The sequence below is a fragment of the Passer montanus genome, unplaced genomic scaffold (genome assembly GCF_014805655.1).
Source record: "Passer montanus isolate IOZ18808 unplaced genomic scaffold, ASM1480565v1 scaffold177, whole genome shotgun sequence".
Lineage (NCBI taxonomy): Eukaryota > Metazoa > Chordata > Aves > Passeriformes > Passeridae > Passer > Passer montanus.
Genome location: NW_024365048.1, coordinates 437,175 through 454,952, shown reverse-complemented (window position 1 = coordinate 454,952; position 17,778 = coordinate 437,175). Strand labels below are relative to the sequence as shown.

General features: G+C 61.1%; 3 protein-coding genes across 9 annotated transcripts in view; 2 read left to right on the top strand and 1 right to left on the bottom strand.

Annotated features, from left to right (window-relative positions):
* Positions 1 to 6,911, top strand: part of SBF1 (SET binding factor 1) — a 50,156-nt gene extending 43,245 nt beyond the window's left edge. For 4 of the 5 annotated variants that reach the window (XM_039704552.1, XM_039704549.1, XM_039704547.1 and 1 more), the window contains 12 exons: positions 780 to 964; positions 1,546 to 1,722; positions 2,156 to 2,257; positions 2,329 to 2,514; positions 2,763 to 2,889; positions 2,967 to 3,097; positions 3,597 to 3,830; positions 3,934 to 4,044; positions 4,316 to 4,527; positions 4,658 to 4,745; positions 4,837 to 4,968; positions 5,056 to 6,911. In XM_039704552.1, coding sequence (XP_039560486.1) covers positions 780 to 964; positions 1,546 to 1,722; positions 2,156 to 2,257; positions 2,329 to 2,514; positions 2,763 to 2,889; positions 2,967 to 3,097; positions 3,597 to 3,830; positions 3,934 to 4,044; positions 4,316 to 4,527; positions 4,658 to 4,745; positions 4,837 to 4,968; positions 5,056 to 5,154 — 1,784 coding nt within the window. In that variant the 3' untranslated portion in view covers positions 5,155 to 6,911. Of the gene's footprint in view, positions 1 to 140; positions 219 to 779; positions 965 to 1,545; positions 1,723 to 2,155; positions 2,258 to 2,328; positions 2,515 to 2,762; positions 2,890 to 2,966; positions 3,098 to 3,596; positions 3,831 to 3,933; positions 4,045 to 4,315; positions 4,528 to 4,657; positions 4,746 to 4,836; positions 4,969 to 5,055 lie in introns of all 5 variants that reach the window. The other variant, XM_039704548.1, reaches the window with a different exon arrangement.
* LOC120500108 (vegetative cell wall protein gp1-like) lies at positions 5,609 to 6,913 on the top strand. Its single transcript, XM_039704556.1, has 2 exons — positions 5,609 to 5,671; positions 5,770 to 6,913. Exons 1-2 carry the CDS (start codon positions 5,652 to 5,654, stop codon positions 6,767 to 6,769), a joined length of 1,020 nt encoding a protein of 339 aa, XP_039560490.1. The 5' UTR covers positions 5,609 to 5,651; the 3' UTR covers positions 6,770 to 6,913.
* Positions 6,914 to 13,892: 6,979 nt separating this feature from the next.
* The window catches only part of PPP6R2 (protein phosphatase 6 regulatory subunit 2), a 62,986-nt gene continuing 59,100 nt past the window's right edge, over positions 13,893 to 17,778 (bottom strand). For all 3 annotated transcript variants that reach the window (XM_039704553.1, XM_039704555.1, XM_039704554.1), the window contains one exon: positions 13,893 to 17,460. In XM_039704553.1, coding sequence (XP_039560487.1) covers positions 17,409 to 17,460 — 52 coding nt within the window. In that variant the 3' untranslated portion in view covers positions 13,893 to 17,408. The remainder of the gene's footprint in view (positions 17,461 to 17,778) is intronic.

Below are 17,778 nucleotides of genomic sequence, written 5' to 3'. Positions count from 1 at the left end.
CAGGTTCTCCCCTGAGCTGCAGCCGCAGCCTCAGGGAGGGAGGGAGGGCTCGGCCTCAGCCCCGGCGCCATCGCCTCCATCCCATTCCCTGTGCGTGGCTCGTGTCCCTTGCTGAGGTCCCTTTCGTCCTGTGCCCCCAGGGCTGGGTCACAGAGCCAGGGTCATCACCCTGTCCTCCCCCAAGTGCGCGTCGCCGAAGGGCCGCGAGACGCCCCGAGGTACGGAAGCGCCCGAGCCGCCGGCGTGACTGAGCACTGACCCCCCTCACTCACTCACTGACCCCTCCCTGCCCCTCACCACTAATGCCCAGTAACCCCAGTAACCCCCCGAGCCCCCTGCTCCAGGTGTGCCACGGGCACGGTAAGTACCGGGCAGCCTCGCCAGGTTTGCTTTGGGCTCCTGGGCCTCTGCGGTGCCGGGCGGTGGTGCCAGGGCAGGGCACAGCTGGTGGCAGGGCTGTGGCACAGCTGGTGGCAGGGTTGTGGTGCAGGTGGCAGGGCTGTGGTGCAGGTGGCAGGTCCTGGTGACGCTGCAGAGGGGTGTGACAGTGCCAGTGCCAGTGCCAGTGATGAGACATGGAGCCAACGGGGTCGGAATCCAGCGGGCAGGAATTCCTGCAGCACCCAGAGGGAGAAGGAGCCAAAGCAAACCTGGTGCCCAGCACCTCCCTGGCATGTGCCCCCGGGCCGGGCTGCGGGCACAGCTCGGCCCCCGGCTGGGGGCGTGGGGCCAGCGCAGCCCCGAGCCCAGCCCCGGCCTGACCCGGCCCCATCCCGCAGGGAAGTGGGGCAGCATCCGGGCCAGCGGCCGCATGAGCAGCTACGCCCTGAACGTGGAGATCGGCTCCCGCCTGGCGGGGAAGGACCTGCTGGGGACGCAGCACAACGGGACCCCCGCCGAGCCCTCCTTCCTGCGGCAGCACCGCGCCTCGCTCTACATCATCGGGGACAAGTCCCAGCTGAAGGTGGCACGGCCACAGCCCCAGCGCGGGGGGGACGGGGCTGGGGAGGGAATGGAGCCCCAGCAGGGCTGAGGGAGCTGGGCAGGGGCTGAGCCTGGAGCAGAGGAGGCTCAGGGGCCCTGGTGGCTCTGCACAAGTCCCTGGCAGGAGGGGACAGCCGGGGGGGTCGGGCTGTGCTCCAGGGAACAGGGACAGGAGAGAGGGAACGGCCTCAGGCTGGGCCAGGGCAGCTCAGGGTGGGCACAGCAGGAAATTCCCCCTGGAAAGGGGTGAGGCCTTGGCAGGGGCTGCCCAGGGAGCTTTGCAGTGCCATCCCTGCTGGGATTTCAAAGCGATTTCCCCATGGAAAGGGGGTCAGGCCTTGGCAGGGGCTGCCCAGGGAGCTTTGCAGTGCCCATCCCTGCTGGGATTTCAAACCGATGTGGATGTGGCACCTGGGGACAGGGCCAGTGGTGGCCCTGGCAGTGTTGGGAATGGTTGGACTCCACGGCCTGAGGGCATTTCCAGTCCGAGGAGTTCCCTGGTCCCGCGGGTGGCAGTGGCTCGGGCAGCCCTGGCAGCCAGGCCGTGCTGTGCCCCCGCAGGGCGTGAAGCCGGACCCGCTGCAGCACTGGGAGGTGGTGCCCATCGAGGTGTTCGACGTGCGCCAGGTCAAGGCCAGCTTCAAGAAGCTGATGAAGGCCTGCGTGCCCGGCTGCCCCTCCAGCGACCCCAGCGTGGCCTACCTGCGCTCCCTGGAGGAGTCGGAGTGGCTGTCCCAGGTCAGTCACCCCCAGCCAGGCCTGGCCCTGCCCTGAGCGGGGATGGGCTCCAGTGGCCCGTGCAGGGCAGCACTGGACACCCTGGGCACACACGGGGGTGTGAGGGGCAGGGCTGCCACAATGCAGAGCTCAGCTCATGGTGCTGGGCAGAGCTGCCAGCCAGGAGTGCTGGGCAGGAGCTGTGGGGTGCTCCAGAGGGGCTGGGACAGGGCAGTGCCAGTCTGAGCCAGGGGCAGCTCCACATGGTCCAGTGTGGAGCTGTGGGAGGGGTCCTGCTCTGGAGGGGGTGAGGGTCCCCTGTCCCTGCTGCTGCTGTGTCCGAGCACAGAGTGGTGTCCCCTGTGATCCCCAAGCGTGGCCTCACTCCGGAGAAGGGGACACCGTCCCCTCACCCAGCCCTGTGCCCTCCTCACTCCTGGCTGTGCCCTGGCAGATCCACAAGATCCTGCAGATCTCGGTGCTGGTGGTGGAGCTGCTGGACACGGGCTCGTCCGTGCTGGTCAGCCTGGAGGACGGCTGGGACATCACCACCCAGGTGAGAGCCGGGCTGGCCGGGGCGGCCCCGCGGCCGTGCCCCCCAGCCCCCTGAGCCCCCTGTCCCCCCAGGTGGTGTCCCTGGTGCAGCTCCTGTCCGACCCCTACTACCGCACGCTGGAGGGCTTCCGGCTGCTGGTGGAGAAGGAGTGGCTGTCCTTCGGCCACCGCTTCAGCCACCGCGGCGCCCAGACCCTGGCGGGGCAGAGCAGCGGCTTCGCCCCCATCTTCCTGCAGTTCCTGGACTGCGTGCACCAGGTGAGCCCTGGCACCTGGGCTGGGGGCCCTGAGTGTGCAGTGGGAACCCCAGCTCCCAGAGGGACCCCTCAGTGCCTGCTGGAACCCCAAAGTGTCCATGAGGATCCCTGAGCACCCAGTGGAGCCCCAGGTGCTCCGTGGGGCCCCCGAGGCTGCAGCTGCCCCTGAGCCCTGGGAGTGCCCCTGGGGCCGGCTGGAGGGCCCAGCCCGGGTGCCCGGGTCCCAGCCAAGCCGGGGCTCTCCCGCAGATCCACCTGCAGTTCCCCATGGAGTTCGAGTTCAGCCAGTACTACCTGAAGTTCCTCAGCTACCACTACATTTCCAACCGCTTCCGGACATTCCTGCTGGACTCGGACTACGAGCGCATCGAGCTGGGTGAGCGCGGCGTGCGGGGCCAGGGGTGGCACCTGCCCCTGCCCCTGTCACACCCGGTGTCCCCTCTGTCCCCCCAGGGCTCCTGTACGAGGAGAAGGGCGAGCGGAAGGGCCAGCAGGTCTCCAAATCCATCTGGGATTACATCGACCGCCTCAACAAGAAAGCTCCCATCTTCTTCAACTACCTGTACGCACCTGAGGACGGGGAGGTGAGAGCTGGGGGCACCTGGAGGGGGCTGGGATCCTCCCTGCAGGAGCAGCTGGAGCTGGGATTTGTCCACTGGGAAGGGACCTCAGAGCCCCTGCAGTGCCACCCTGCCATGGCAGGGACACCTCCACTGTGCCAGGCTGCTCCAGCCCCAGTGTCCAGCCTGGCCTTGGGCACTGCAGGGATGCAGGGGCAGCCCCAGCTGCTCTGGCAATTCCAGCCCAGCCAGCAATTCCTCATTGCCAGGATCCCATCCATGGCTGCCCTCTGGCAGTGGCAGCGAGCCATTCCCTGGGTCCTGTCCCTTGTCCCCAGTCCCTCTGCAGCTCTCCTGGAGCCCCTCTGGGCCCTGCCAGGGGCTCTGAGCTCTCCCTGGATCCTTCCCTCTCCAGGCTGGACTCTCCCAGTGCTCCATGTGGACACGCTGTCCCCTTGGTGTGGCCGGGAATGTCCAGCCTGGCCCCGCTGCCCTTCCTGAGCCGCCCCCGTCCCTCCCCCAGGTGCTGAGGCCGTACAGCAACATCTCCAACCTGAAGGTGTGGGACTATTACACGGAGGAGACGCTGTCCGAGGGGCCCCCGTACGACTGGGAGCTGGCGCAGGGGCAGCCGGAGCCGGCCGAGGAGCCGGATCGCCAGGACACGGCGGCGCCGCAGAGCAAGCGCCGCATCATCTGGCCCTGCTACGACAACCGCGGCCGCGTGGAGCCCGACGCCATCTCCAAACTGCTCGAGGTGGGTGTCACTGCCCCGGGGATGGCACCGGCAGGGCCTGGCACGGGCACAGCGGCCCCGGGGGGTTTGTCCCCTCGGGGGCTGATGCTGGAATCCCCCCCAGGAGCTGCACAACCTGGAGATGGAGCTGGGGCAGGTCCCGGAGCGCTGGAAGGACACGTGGGACAAGGTGAAAGCGTCCCAGCGCACGGAGGGGCGGCAGGAGGGCAACAGGGTAGGTGACAGGAGCTGACAGGGTGTGGCAGGGGCTGTGACAGGGGTGTGACAGGGTGTGGCAGGCTGGTGCTGCTTCTGGGTGCTGCTGCTGCTGCTGGTTCTGACTGGTTGTGGTGCTCGTTCTGCTGCTGGTTCTGGCAGTGGTTGTGGTGCTGGTTGTGCTGCTGGTTCTGGCGGTGGTTGTGGTGCTGGTTTTGGCAGTGGTTGTGGTGCTGGCTGTGCTGCTGGTGCTCAGCCCCAGGCCCCCTCACGCTGTCCCTGTCCCGCAGACTCCCAGCTCCCTGCTGATGTCGTCGGGGCTGTCCCACCACCGGCGCTCGCTGGGCGTGTACCTGCAGGAGGGCGGGGTGGGCTCCACGCTCAACCTCAGCCTGGACAGCGACACCAGCAGCACCTCCACCCCGTCCAGCGGGAAGCCGGGCGGCCGCCGCAGCACCTCCACCCTCTACAGCCAGTTCCAGATGTCCGAGAGCGAGAACAGGCAGGCGGGGCTGGGAATGGGCTGGGAATGGTGGCAGCGGGAGGGGGATCCCTCCGGGGAGGGGCAGGACGTGGGTCCCGGTGGGTTTCCATCCCTGACCCCGCTGTTCCGGCCCCTTCCTGCCCCGCAGATCCTACGAGGGGTCTCTGTACAAGAAAGGCGCCTTCATGAAGCCCTGGAAGTCTCGGTGGTTTGTGCTGGATAAAACCAAACATCAGGTACCGGGCGGGCCCCGGGGTCTGTCCTGTCCCTCTGTCCCATCCCATTATCCCATTATCCCGTCCCTGCCCTGAGCACGGCTCTCCGCAGCTGCGGTACTACGACAGCCGGATGGACACGGAGTGCAAGGGCGTCATCGACCTGGCCGAGGTGGAGTCCATCACCCCGGGGACCCCCACCATGGGGGCCCCCAAGACGGTGGACGAGAAAGCTTTCTTCGACGTGAGTGTCCGCAGGGGCCGGCGCTGGGCAGCTCGGGTCACTGTGGCCCCGGCTGCAGCCCTCAGCCCCTCCTCTCTCTGCCCGCAGCTGAAGACGACGAAACGAGTTTACAATTTCTGCGCCCAGGACGTGCAGCTGGCCCAGCAGTGGATCGACCGCATCCAGAGCTGCCTGTCGGACGCGTGAGCGCGGCTCAGCGCAGCCGCGATTCCAGGCACGGCTCCCGCAGCGGGAGCAGAGGCGGCGCCAGGCTCGAGGCCGAGCCCGGGACTGAGGGAGAGGAGGAGCGGCCCTTCCTCCCACCCGCTGGGCAGGACGGGCGTGCCCGGGGTGGGGTGGCACCGGGAGGGATTCCTCGCGTTGAAGCGGGCAGGGGGGCCCGTCCCGCCCCCGCCCGGTCTGAGCCGTGTCGTGACCCCGTGTCCTCCGTGTGCCCCAGCCCCGCGCCATCTCCCTGGGCAGGGGTCCTGCGCCCCACACCCCCACCCCACACTGCTGGGGGAGGCAGAGCTGCCTCCTTGTCCTGCGCCTCGTCCTGCCCCCCTGCATGTCTGCCAGAGCCCCCGGAACCTGCCCTGCCCCTCCCGGCTGGGAGCGAGTCCTGGGCTCCGCTCCCGTCCCGCTGGAGCCGGGACCTGCAGCTCCGGGGATGGCCGAGGGGACAGAGCCCTGCAGCTCCGGGGATGGCAGAGGGGACAGAGCCCTGCAGCTCCGGGGATGGCAGAGGGGACAGAGCCCTGCAGCTCCGGGGATGGCAGAGGGGAGAGCCCTGCAGCTCCGGGGATGGCAGGGGGGAGAGCCCTGCAGCTCCGGGGATGGCCCAGGGGACAGCTCAGGAGATGGCAGAGGGGACAGCGCAGAGCACCGGGACCATCCCGTGTCCCACCCTGGAGCCACTCCCAGCTGTGCACAGGAACGGGAGTGCTGGGAATGTTGGGATGCTGCAGGTGCTGGCTCCATGCCCCTGGGAGGAACGTGGCCGTGGCCGCTCTGCTCCCAGCGGTCAAGGCTCCTCGGGCTGTGGCCAGGGGTCCCTGTCCTGGAGGGGACAGTCTCTGCCTCCAGGCTGGCTGTCCCGGGGGGCATATTCCCCTGGGAGGGAGGTGCCAGATGCTACAGCCTCCTGGGTGCCCCCATGTCCCCTCCCGGGGGATGGGGACCAGACCAGCCCCGGGATGAGGGTCCCCTGTGGCTGAAACCTCACGGGGCTGGGACAGGCCTGGGACAGCGGCCCTGCAGGTGCCACCTGGTCTCTGCAGGGTCTCCTTTGCACAGGTCACAGCCCCTCAGGGCTCTCCCCCTCCAACCCTCCCACCCCCGAGTGCCCCCTTTGTGCTCTGCCTGTGCCCAGCCCTGGGGGCAGCTCCTCTCCCTGTCCCTGTCCCAGCCCCACTGCCCCTGTCCCTATCCCAGCCCCACTGCCCCTGTCCCTGTCCCTATCCCAGCCCCACTGCCCCTGTCCCTGTCCCTGTCCCAGCCCCACCGCCCCTCGCTGCTGCTGCCCCAGTGCCGGGGGTGGCTCTCGGTACCGAATTGGCTCCTGCAGCCCCCCCTGCCCCCGCACTGGTGTGAACTGGGGGTTCTGCGTGGGGGGACCCCAGAGGGCACCGTGGGGTCACCGTGGCCCCACTGCCGCCCGGGACCCCCCAGCACCCCCAAACTGACCCCCCCAGCTCCGCCAGCCCCTCCACCCGTCTCGTTTTTAAAGTCCAGCGTTTTATTTCAGTGCAGAGCTCTTTGTACAGTGCCCCGTTCCTCTGTACCATCCTGGCTGTGCAGGTGTAACACGGAGGTTTTGTAACTTACCTGAGCAGTTGTAGATTATTGAAGTTTCTGTACATTGTGTCAAACATGCAGAGTCCTTGTATTGTATTTGTGCCTAGAGGAAAAGGTTATTCTATAAAGAGAAACTAACGGAATTTAATAAAAAAATTAATATGAGAGACGCTCCTTTTGCCTTGCTGAGCAGAAGGGAACCAGGGAACCAGGGCAGAGCCAAGGGCCAGCACAGGACAGGCTCAGCTCGTGTCCCGGGCAGAGCTCCTGGGGGATCCTGCACAGGAGCTGCTGTGCTGTGCTGGATCTGCTCTGTGCCACCCTCCTGCTCAGGCTGCCACCATGCCAACCCGACAGGAGCAGAGGGAACGGCCTCAGCCTGGGCCAGGGCAGCTCAGGGTGGGCACAGCAGGAATTTCCCCATGGAAAGGGGTCAGGCCTTGGCAGGGGCTGCCCAGGGAGCTTTGCAGTGCCCATCCCTGGAGGGGGCCAAGGAATTCCTGGAGGTGGCACTCAGGGCTCTGGGCTGGGGACAAGGTGCAGGTCGGGTACAGCTGGCACTGGGAGGGCTTTTCCGGCCTCAGGGATTCTACGATTCCAGCAGGAGTCCAGCCCTGCTCCTGGCCCCGACTATCCCAGAGCCCCCTTGGGACCCTCGGCGTGTCCTGCAGGATGGAGGAACCCAGCACTGGCACGTGAATTTTGAGCTTTTATTGATAGTTGGAATTTACAGCCTAAAACTGACAACATAGAGAGATGCAGACTTTTTGGTGGCTTTCTTATTTTCTTTTTTTTTTTCTTTTTTGGTTGCTTTTTTACAAAAAAAAAAAAAAAAAAAAAACCCAAACCAAAAACCAAAAGAACCAAAAAAGCCACCAGCATCAGATTTACAATATAAAAGTTTTGACAGTAGAGAGACTAAAGTACATCTGGAATTACTCAGAAAAATAAACAGGGAAAAGGCAGTAATTTCAAATTTGTCCCTCATATTTACACATAATACACAGACATTGCTTACAAAGACCCGAATCCCAGTTTAAGGGCAGTTGGCATCGTGAGAAGGCTCCCCTGGCAGTGCCCGGCGCCGGGAGCGCATCCCGGGGTCTCCCCGCGGCCCCTCCGTGGTTTTATTGCTTTGCGGGGCCGGTGGATGTGGAGAAAGGCATCGAGTCCCCCCCGCCGGGACAGCCCCATCCCCCCTGGGACTGCCCAGGGAGTCGGGGATGTCCCCGGTGCCAGCGCAGATTTCCAGAGAGACTCAGCTGGGGACAGCACGGCAGGGTTTGGGAAGAGGGAGGAGCAGAGCGACGCTGGAAATCCGGGCTCGGGCTGGGGACCCCCTGCACCTTCCCAAAGCCATGAACCCCCCCAACAACGGCAGCAGCGCCTCCCCCGCCCGGGCTGGTGGATTCATGGGATCTCCTGTGCCCAGGGAAGGCTCCAGCTCCCATCCCACAGCCTGGAATGAGCTCTGCCTCAGCCGGGACGTGGGGATGGCAGAGGTGCCATTCCCAAGGCCTTCTCCCATAATGAGCCAAGGCTAAGAGCCAGGCAGGGCCTGGGATGGGCACGGAGCCCCCGGGATGGGCACAGAGCCCCAGATGGGCACGGAGCCCTGGGATGGGCAGGGATCCCGGGATGGCCAGGGATCCCGGGCGGAATCCACTCCCTCAGGAGACGCCAGGATGGCCCTGCCAGCCCCAGGCAGCCCTGTGGTCCCAGAGCCTCCTGCTCTCCTGGAGATCCGGAGTTATTCCCAACAAAGAGCCTGGCCTGGGTCACTTTTAGAGCAGCCTGGGGCTCTGGGGCCGGAGGCGGCACCGGGGATGAATCCATGGTTTGTGCTAACAGTCACAGAGCCGAACGCTCCCAGCGAGCCCTGCACGGGCTGGAAAAGCCCTGGAAAAGAGGCTCCAGAGGCTCCAGCTCAGCAGCAAACGTGGAACACGGATGGACGGAGGAGCCGGGCGGGAAAGCGGAGCCAAGGAGGGATTTGCCGGAGCAAATTCACCAGGGAAAGCCACCAGGAACCCCGGGGGACCGGGATGTGCCAGCTGGGATCACCCCCCGGCCACGCGGACCCCGGGACTCAGCAGGGAGAAAGGAAAGGTTTGGAAAATGTCACATCGAGGAGAATGCCTGGAAAACTCCACATTTCCACCCAAATTCCCCTCAACTGCCACTGCAGCCGGGTCAGACATGGAAGGCAAAGACAGAAACAAGGAAAAGGGAAAATCCACGGCCTCGGAGAGCCAGGGACCCCCTGGGAGGGCTCCAGCCTGGAACAGCCTCTCCCGCCCGGAGAAAATGGAACAGGGATAAAATGGAGGGAAGGGCTCGCTCCATTCTCAGCCCTGGGAGCCCTGGAATTCCCAGCCCTGCCCAGCACCTGGGACTGGGACTGGGACTGGATTGATTTGAACTGACGCCGGAGCCCATTGGGAAGGTGCAAATCTCCTGCTCCAGGAGATCCCAGCAAAGCCAAAAGCTCTGGGAAAAACGGGATTGGGGTGAGTTTAGAAATCTCTGCAATAATTTTTTATAAATATTCCCTATTTACAGCAAACGCTGGGAATGGGAGCGTGGGGAGCTCCTGCTGCCACTGCCAGGATGCTCCTGCCTGTCCCCAGTGTCCCCTCTGCCCTCACTCCATGGGTACATCCCCTCGGGAGTGCTCCTGCCTGTCCCCAAGGCTGGGGGAGAAACCAACCACCTCCTTCCCTGAAATCCCAAGGATTTTCATGCCAAGGTCTCTCCTCATCAGTCTCACGGTCCAGCCCTCGAGTCACAGCCTCAGCCAAACCCACAGGAAAGGCTCCGGCTCCCCTGGGAATGGGGTGGGGGCAGCTCCTGTTATAAATCAGCTAGAAATCCAGAAATCCAGAAATCTGGGACCCACCGCGCGTCCTTTGATCCCAAACAGGAACAGGGGGATCCCAGCCAGGGAAACCCCAGCCCAGCCCAGGGAATTCCTAATTCCAGCCCTCCCTGGTGCCCAGGTCCAGGCTCAAGGCTGGATCCCAGCCCTGTCCCCTTCACTCGGGAGGCTGGAGCATTCCTGGTGTTGCCACTGTCGGCTGCCAGGGGACAGGAGGACAATTTTAAGAGGGAAAAGCTCACCAGGGAATTCACTGGGACTGTCTGGCAGAAAATCCCTCTCCATTCCACAAACCCCAGACCCAGCAGGGGAATGTTTATATTCCAAGGGGGAGAATATTTACAGGCCTGGGAAGTTTTCATTTAAATTCCATTAAATAATAAAATATTTGGGATTAAACACTAATTCCATTCCATGAGAAAACCAGGAATAATCCTTTCTTTCTGGTGCTTTTAGGCCAGTTTCTGTCCTACTTGGAGACAGCTGCGATGCCCAGGCTGGAGTCTGGGATCCCACTGGAGCAGACAGGAAATGGACACAGAATTCCTGTCCATGTCCCACAGCCCCACTGCCACGGGATCCCCACTGTCCCCTGGGAAAGGAGGGGATCCCACTGTCCCCAGGGAAAGGAGGGGATCCCACTGTCCCCTGGGGAAGGAGGGGATCCCGCTGTCCCCAGTGTGCCCTGGGGAAGGAGGGGATCCCCCTGTCCCCACTGTCCCCTGGGGAAGGAGGGGATCCCACTGTCCCCAGTGTGCCCTGGGGAAGGACCAGCTTCTCCCTGCACGGCCCCACAGGACCCCGAGCTGAGCATTCCCAAAGGACTTTTCCTTCTGCTCCGGGGAATTCTGGCAGGCCCCATTCCCAAGCAGCATCCTCACATCCCAGCCCAGGGCACGGGCAGGGAAGGGCCCTGGGGCCTCCCGAGACCAAATCCCATCCGGCTCTGCCCGGAGCTCCTGGGGACACCGCGATGGGTGAGCTGGGACCAACTGGGATGAGCTGGGACACTGGGATGGGAGACTGGGTTACTGGGATGAGCTGGGACACTGGGACGGGTGAGCTGGGACACTGGGATGGGTGAGCTGGGATTAACTGGGATGAACTGGGACACTGGGATGGGAGACTGGGTTACTGGGATGAGCTGGGACACTGGGTGCACTGGGATGCACTAACTGGGATACTGGGATGGGTGAACTGGGATGCACTAACTGGGATACTGGGATGGGTGAACTGGGATGCACTAAGTGGGACACTGGGATGCACCAAGTGGGATAAGGAGCTGTGAGGAGTAGGGGGAAGAGCACAGGGAACAGAAATCCATTGCTGGAATCAGGATGGATTTAAGGCACCCAGAACAATGGGAACTGGGAATTGGTATCCAGTGGGAAGTGGGAATGACTGTTATCCATGGGCTTGGGCACAGCACCTCCTGCTTGCCATGATGTGGGATGGACAGGACTGGATCCAGGCTGGGATGGAACAGGGGGCTCCTGCCACACTCAATCCAAGGCTCTGGATTCCTGTGGAGCCACCAGCGTGGTCAGTGCTGTGCCCTGGAACAGCTCCTGCATCCAAGGGGCCTCAGAGCTGGAAGTGTCTGAGGGACAAAAACCTTTTTGGGAAAGCTGCAGGTCTGCAGGGAGGGGAGGAGCAGGGATGGGAATTGCAGGGATGTGATGAATACATGGGAATTAACTGCAAATTAACAGGATCCAAGGGAAGGGAAGGGAAGGGAAGGGAAGGGTCTGGGATTTTCCCCACTTTTCCAGATTCTGCCCTGGCCAATCAGACGCAAATTGGAGTTTGAACATTCCTGGGACCACAGAGAGGAGCAGGGAAAGGGCTGAAGTGTCCGTGCAAAGTCACTGCCAGGAGTGGGAACAGGGACTGAGGAGCAGGGAATGGCTGCAGAGAGCAGGGATTAACTGCAAGGATCAGGGAATGCATGAGGGCCAGGGAACAGCCTCAAGGACCATGGAACAGATGTGAGGAGCAGGGAACAGCAAGGACCAAGGGATGAGCCCAAGGACCCGAGATGGACTCCAGGAATTCCTAGGAGGACACGGAAGGCACACAAGGACCACGGAACCAGGGAACTCCAGGCCCAGCTCGGGGTCAGGAGTGGAGCAGCCAGAATTCCCTGTGGCAATCCCAGGACCCCAGGGGCACTCGAGGCTCTCCAGCAGCAGCAGTTTGGGAAAGAGGAGTGGGAGAAGCATTTCCATGGAGAGAAGAACGTTTGCTGTGCCTGTGGATCCTCATGTTTGGATCCATGAGATCCAGCCAAGGGATCCTCCAGCAGTGCCCTCACTGCCAAAAGCACCAAAGCCACCCCACAGGGGAATCCCTACAGCATTCCCACAATTCCTACAGAGCTCTGCAAAGCTACCCCTGGGCATCAAAATTACAGGAGAAAGGATTTTTTCCTTGTTTCCATCTGTCCAAGGAATTTGAGGGGATCAAAAATAGAAGGGAAGGCTCTGCCTTCCAGAAAAGCCCCGAATTCAGGGAGAGAGGAAAAGCCCTCTCTTCCCATCAGCATCAAATACAAAAATACAGTTTCCATGGGAATATCCCACTGCTGGGAGAGGTGAGGACTACCAGGGAATACTGGGAATTCTGTACAAATCCAGGTGGGAGCTGGGACAGCACAAAACCCTTCCTGGATGAGGTAAGAGAGGTTCAGGTGAGCAAAGCCACCGGGGAGGAGCCAAATTGTTCCTTTTCCATTTGTTTGTCCCAAGTTCAGCCCTAAATACACCTGGAAAACTCCTGGGTTTGCTGGAACTTCCCACCAAGGAGGGAAAGACCAGGACCAAAAATCCCATTCTCAGCCCAAGCCCAACAGCATTCCTGACAAGGTCAGAAATGTTATCCAGGAGGGAACCAACGGGAACTGATCCAGCCCACCTCCCAAAGGATCTCAGACTTCCACTGACGGAATGCTGGAGCTGGTGCTTCAAGGGCACCATTCCTGCCACTGCCACATGTCAATTACTAACACAGGTAATTACTCACTAATCATTCATTACCACTGCTGAATTTCAGAGCCGATTCCGCACCGGTAACACCAAAAATCCCAAATCCAATCTCAGCAGAGCAAAGGGAAAAATCCCGATAAGGAGGGGAAGGGAGAACAGCCACAAGGAAACCCCTGCAGCAGGGATACACCACAGCAGCACAGCCCAGGCCACTCCAGGGCAGGGCTGAGCAGCCCCAGCCCTTCCCTGAGGACACGGCCAGCACTGCAGGGTGCACATCCCTGTCCCTGAGGAGAGCAAGGGAAGTGGCACAGGATGGAGCCAGGAGAGCAGGGATGGGGAATGTGCCATGGCAGGGATGGGGAATGTGCCACGGCAGGGATGGGGAATGTGCCATGGCAGGGATGGGGAATGTGCCATGGCAGGAACAGCTTCCCAAAGGTGACACAGAGCCAGGAGAGCAGGAATGGGGAATGGCAGGAGGAGCCCCCAGTCCCAACACGTGCAGCTGTGGCTGGCGAGGAGGGGACCAGGAATTCTCTCAGGGCAGCACCGAGCCCAGTGAGCCCCAGTTTAAACCAGTTCAGAGCCAGTCCATGACTGACATGACAGCGGGAAGACAGGTACAGCTTGGATACACCCTGGACACACCCCAGATACACCTCAGATACACCCCAGATACACCCAGGATACACCCAGGACACACACGGGATACATCCTGGACACACCCTGGACACACCTCAGATACACCTCAGATACACCCCAGATACACCCAGGACACACCCAGGACAGACACGGGATACATCCTGGACACACCCTGGACACACCTCAGATACACCTTGAACCCTTCACTAAGCACCACGCTCCAGTTTTCCTGATAGATCAATTCTGCTTTTTCCAATCAATTCTGTTTTTTCCAACAGATCAATTCCCAGTGGGGCAGAAAGGGCCCTCAGGATAAGAGGGATCCCTGAGGGGTTGGGATTTCAAGGCTGGCACAGGGATGTACTCCAAGGACTGCCACTGATAAATCAGGACTTTAATGGCAGCTCCCTGGCCAGTGTGGGAAAGTGACTCTGGGATGCCACTGGAGAACAAGAAAGGAATTTCAATGGTATTTCCTTCAGATATGTTCTTTAGGAATGACCCTGCACCTCACTCCAGACCTTTCACTGGGAGGTCTGGGAACTGGGATGCCCAAACCCTTTGGAACAGACACACTGAGGGCAGCACAGGGCTTTTGGGTTTTTTTTTTGTATTTTTTTCTTTTTTCTTTTTTTTTTTCAAATCTATGCCCCCCAGGGTTTCCATTCCCTGCCCATCTGCAGCTCTCCAAAGAGATGTTCTTGATGAAACCTTGGGATTCCATCCCAGGGACAGCAAAGCCTTGGGGCACTTGGGGAATTTCCCTTGGGCTTTGCTGAGGACACAGGACCCCAACAAACACCCGGGATTTTGCCTGCCACAAGAAGAGAGGGAATTCTGTTTTAGAGACGTTTTTGGCTGTGGAGTTGCTGAGGGAATGAGCAGAATATTCCCTGCTGGCTGCCCTTCCAGGGTGCAGGGTGCAGTGGGAAGAAATCTCCCCCTGGGACATGCAGGGAACTCTGGACACGGCTCTGGCTGCCCCTGGGCTGAGGGGGCACAGAGCCCCCCAGCCTGAGCCCCAGGAATGCTCAGTGCCATCACTGTGGGATCACAGCCCCACACCCACGGGGGTTTGGGATCCCCAGCCCCCAGCTCTGCCCCCTCCCGATGTGACAGGGATGGGGACACTCCCAGCACCACGGGGTTCCCATCCCCACGAAGCTGTTCCTCCCACATCCCCCCAGGAATCACCTGGGACTGGCCAAGGGGATGGGTTTAGCCCTGGCTGTGCCCAGGAGCCCCCTCCCCTCCCAGTGTGGGGCAGTTGGCACAGTGGCATCACCAGATCCCTGGAGCGATGCCCAGGCAGGCAGAGCCACTGGAACATTCCAGAACCATCCCCCAGGAACCTGCCCTTGCTGCTTCTGCTCCTGACCCTGGAGATGAAGCCCAGCTCCTGGTGCTCCCAGGGGCCTGTTCCCAGGTTTCTCAGGAGAGCCAGGTGTGTGGGTGGATGGCCCTGCATGACAGATCTGTGCCCAGCCCCACAGGCTGGGGCTGGGAATCTCCCTGTGCTTTGGGAGATTCCAACACGAGGCAGGAGGGAAGTGTGGAGCAGCACCTGGGGGGAGCCTTCATCACCTGGACACAGAGCCCAGGGGATCAGGGGACACAGGGAATTCCATCCTCAGCAGCCACGAGATGCTGCTCCAGCCCTAGAAGCCCTTCCCCAGAGCACAGGGAGATTGAAAACCCCAGGAGGGACACTCCAAGCCCTCACACCCACTGTGTCTCTGGAGAGACGGGAAGCTCTGCCTTAGAAGGATTTCCCATTCCTGCTTTCCCCACAAAACCACTGGGGCCAGGCCAGAAGTGGCTCTGGCTCTGTTCAGAGCTGCAGACCCCGGCAGCCCAAGCAGCAGGAGCTGGGGCTGGAGGGAAGAACAACCCCAGGGGAGGGGAGAGCTGGAATGAACTGAGAGCCTCAACCCCAGCCCTGCAGGGATCACCCACAGGCACCAAACCCATGGAATTTGTGCATCTCCACAGGCCTGACCAAGCCCCAGTGATGTGTCTCAGCACTGAGTAATAAATTAACCCACTAACGAGCTGTGTTCAGATCTGGATATGCCCAAGGATATTATTATTATTATAATCATTATTATTATATAATTATTATTAATAAAGCTCTCACTGACACAGGGACTCAAAGCCAGAGCTGAGGAACGCCAGGCTGGAACTGCAGCAGAAGGCACAGCCAGCCCCATCTCTGGAGCCACTGTGGGTCACTGCTGCCCCAGCCTGTCCAGGGGGAACCACTGCTCCCACACTCAGCAGCTGGGGGTGGAGGCCCTGTCCTGTCCCCCAGGCCTGCGAGGACATTCCCCTCAGCCCCCGACCCCACACGGATCTGGGGGCAGCAGGGGACAGGCTGGAAGAGCACCCTGGCATCCCCTGGGATCCAGCCAGGCTGCACCAGCACATGGACCTTCAGCTTCCATGGGATCAGCTCTGGGCCCCAGAATGCCCTATGTACAGCAGAACTCTAGCACCAACCCTTGGAAAATTAAGACTTTAATGTGTCTCCAGCCAGGACCTCAAAGCCACTGATCCTGTCTGAGAGTCCTGCTGGAGGGGGATTGATCCCTGAACACCAAGCAGGGGAAGCAAAGCACAAAGTGAGATTTTTTTTTTCCCTCCCAGTGCAATTAACTTTAAATTATTAATTTAATAATTAATTCAGCGAGTGAAAACTTCCAGAACAAGAGCCCTGCACCACCTGATTCCCAAGGACTGGGGGCAGCAGCACATGAGGGGCCCACAGCCCCAGTGGGAACGCCTGGCTCCCCTCAGGGCCCTCCCAGCCCAGCCAGGACATGCCATGGCAGACACCACGGCACAAGGAAGGGATTTCTGATTTCTGGGCAGCCAGGCTGCCCTGCCGGGGACGTGAGGTGCTTCCCACCCTCAGGAATGCACCCCAAAGCAGGTCTGGCTCCCTGGGTGCCGAGCTCCAGCCTTTGCTCCAAAGGGAGGATTTTTCAGGATTCCACATCCCGGGGGTTCCAGCTCAGCTGCCCCAGGTGGCCCAAACCCCCAGTGCCCCTCGTATGCCCCCCAGGCTGGGCTGGCAGTGAGCTCAGAGCCTGGCACCAGCACGGCATTCCCAGGAGCAGGGCTCCAGCCTGGGCACATCCCACATCCCACATCCCATATCCCACATCCCACATCCCAGCTCCAGGTGCTCCCCTCACCTGGCCCTGCTCCCCCATCCCCCCTGAGGGATCTGGATGTCCCCCAGGGCTCTCCCATGCCCTCCCCCAACGCTGTCATCACCAGGTACAAAGTGCAAAAGTGTTGCTGTTCCTGCATCCATTAAAAACTTTAAAAACAGAACAAAACAAACAGAAAAAGGATTTCCATCATCATTTGCAAATACATTAATTCAGTCTCCAAAGAGCCAGCAAAACCCTGTCACCTCCCCGTGGGCAGGGTCCCCTGGGGCCAGCACGGACATCGGCAGAGGCCAGCCCAGAGCCAGCCCAGCCCCTGCCCTGGCCCAGCACGTGTCCATGGAGAGCCCAGGGCAGGGCTGCAGGGCAGGGCCATCCCGTTCTGGACAGCTGGGCCCCAGCATCACTGCTGGCCTCGGCCCTGCCAGCCCCATCCAGCCCTCCCTGCTCCCCCACGGAAGCGTTGGCATTCCTCCTCTCCTGTGAAATGTTTCTGGTAAGGCTTTATTGCTCTACAAAGCGGTGCAAAGGCTGCCCGAGGACAGCTCCATCAGGAACTTTGGTCACACGGCTGCGGGATTTGTGCGCTGGCCCCGGCCGCCGCTGGACCTGCTACCTTCCCAAGAGAAGCTGAATACTGTGTGCAATAACACTGGGAAAACAGCACTGAACCCCAAATCCAAAACAAAACCAGGGGCACGGGGAAGGGGACAACTCAAATCAGGCAGAAGGCTTGGGAAGAGCCCGTCATTCCCGTGAGGACTGAACTCAATGCTACATTTCGACAATGCCGAGTGTCTTTCCGAACGGATCGGTGCTGTTGGATCTGCGTGTCTGGTCCTGAACGCCAGCTCGCTCTCATCAATGCAGCATTTATTAAAAAATAAAATTAAAATGAAAAAAAATAATAAAGAATTGACAAATTGCATCACCAGGGAGCAGCCTGGCCTGGCTCACACACGTCCCAGGGCGGCGGCGGCATCAAGCGGGGCCGTTCAACGTGGCTTCGGCGCAGGGCAAGGCCTCCTCACTCCTGCAGGGACACCAGGGAGCAGCCTTAGGGACGGGACATGCAGGGAAAGCTCCCAAAGCTTCCCTCCTCCCTCCTGGGAACGCCTTTCTGCTGGGACCTGAGTCTGCCCTCTGGATGTGTTCTGTCTGCCCAGTGAAGAGTTCTCAGCTCCTGTGGAACTGCCCCAGTGCCTCGTGGAACATTTACAGGGAAAATCAACGTGGAATCAGGGAATGGCCTGGGTGGGAAGGGACCTAAAAGCTATTTAGTTCCAACCCCTGCCAAGGTGATCAGAGGGATGGGGCATCTCTAACATGAGGCTGAGAGATAGGGATGTTC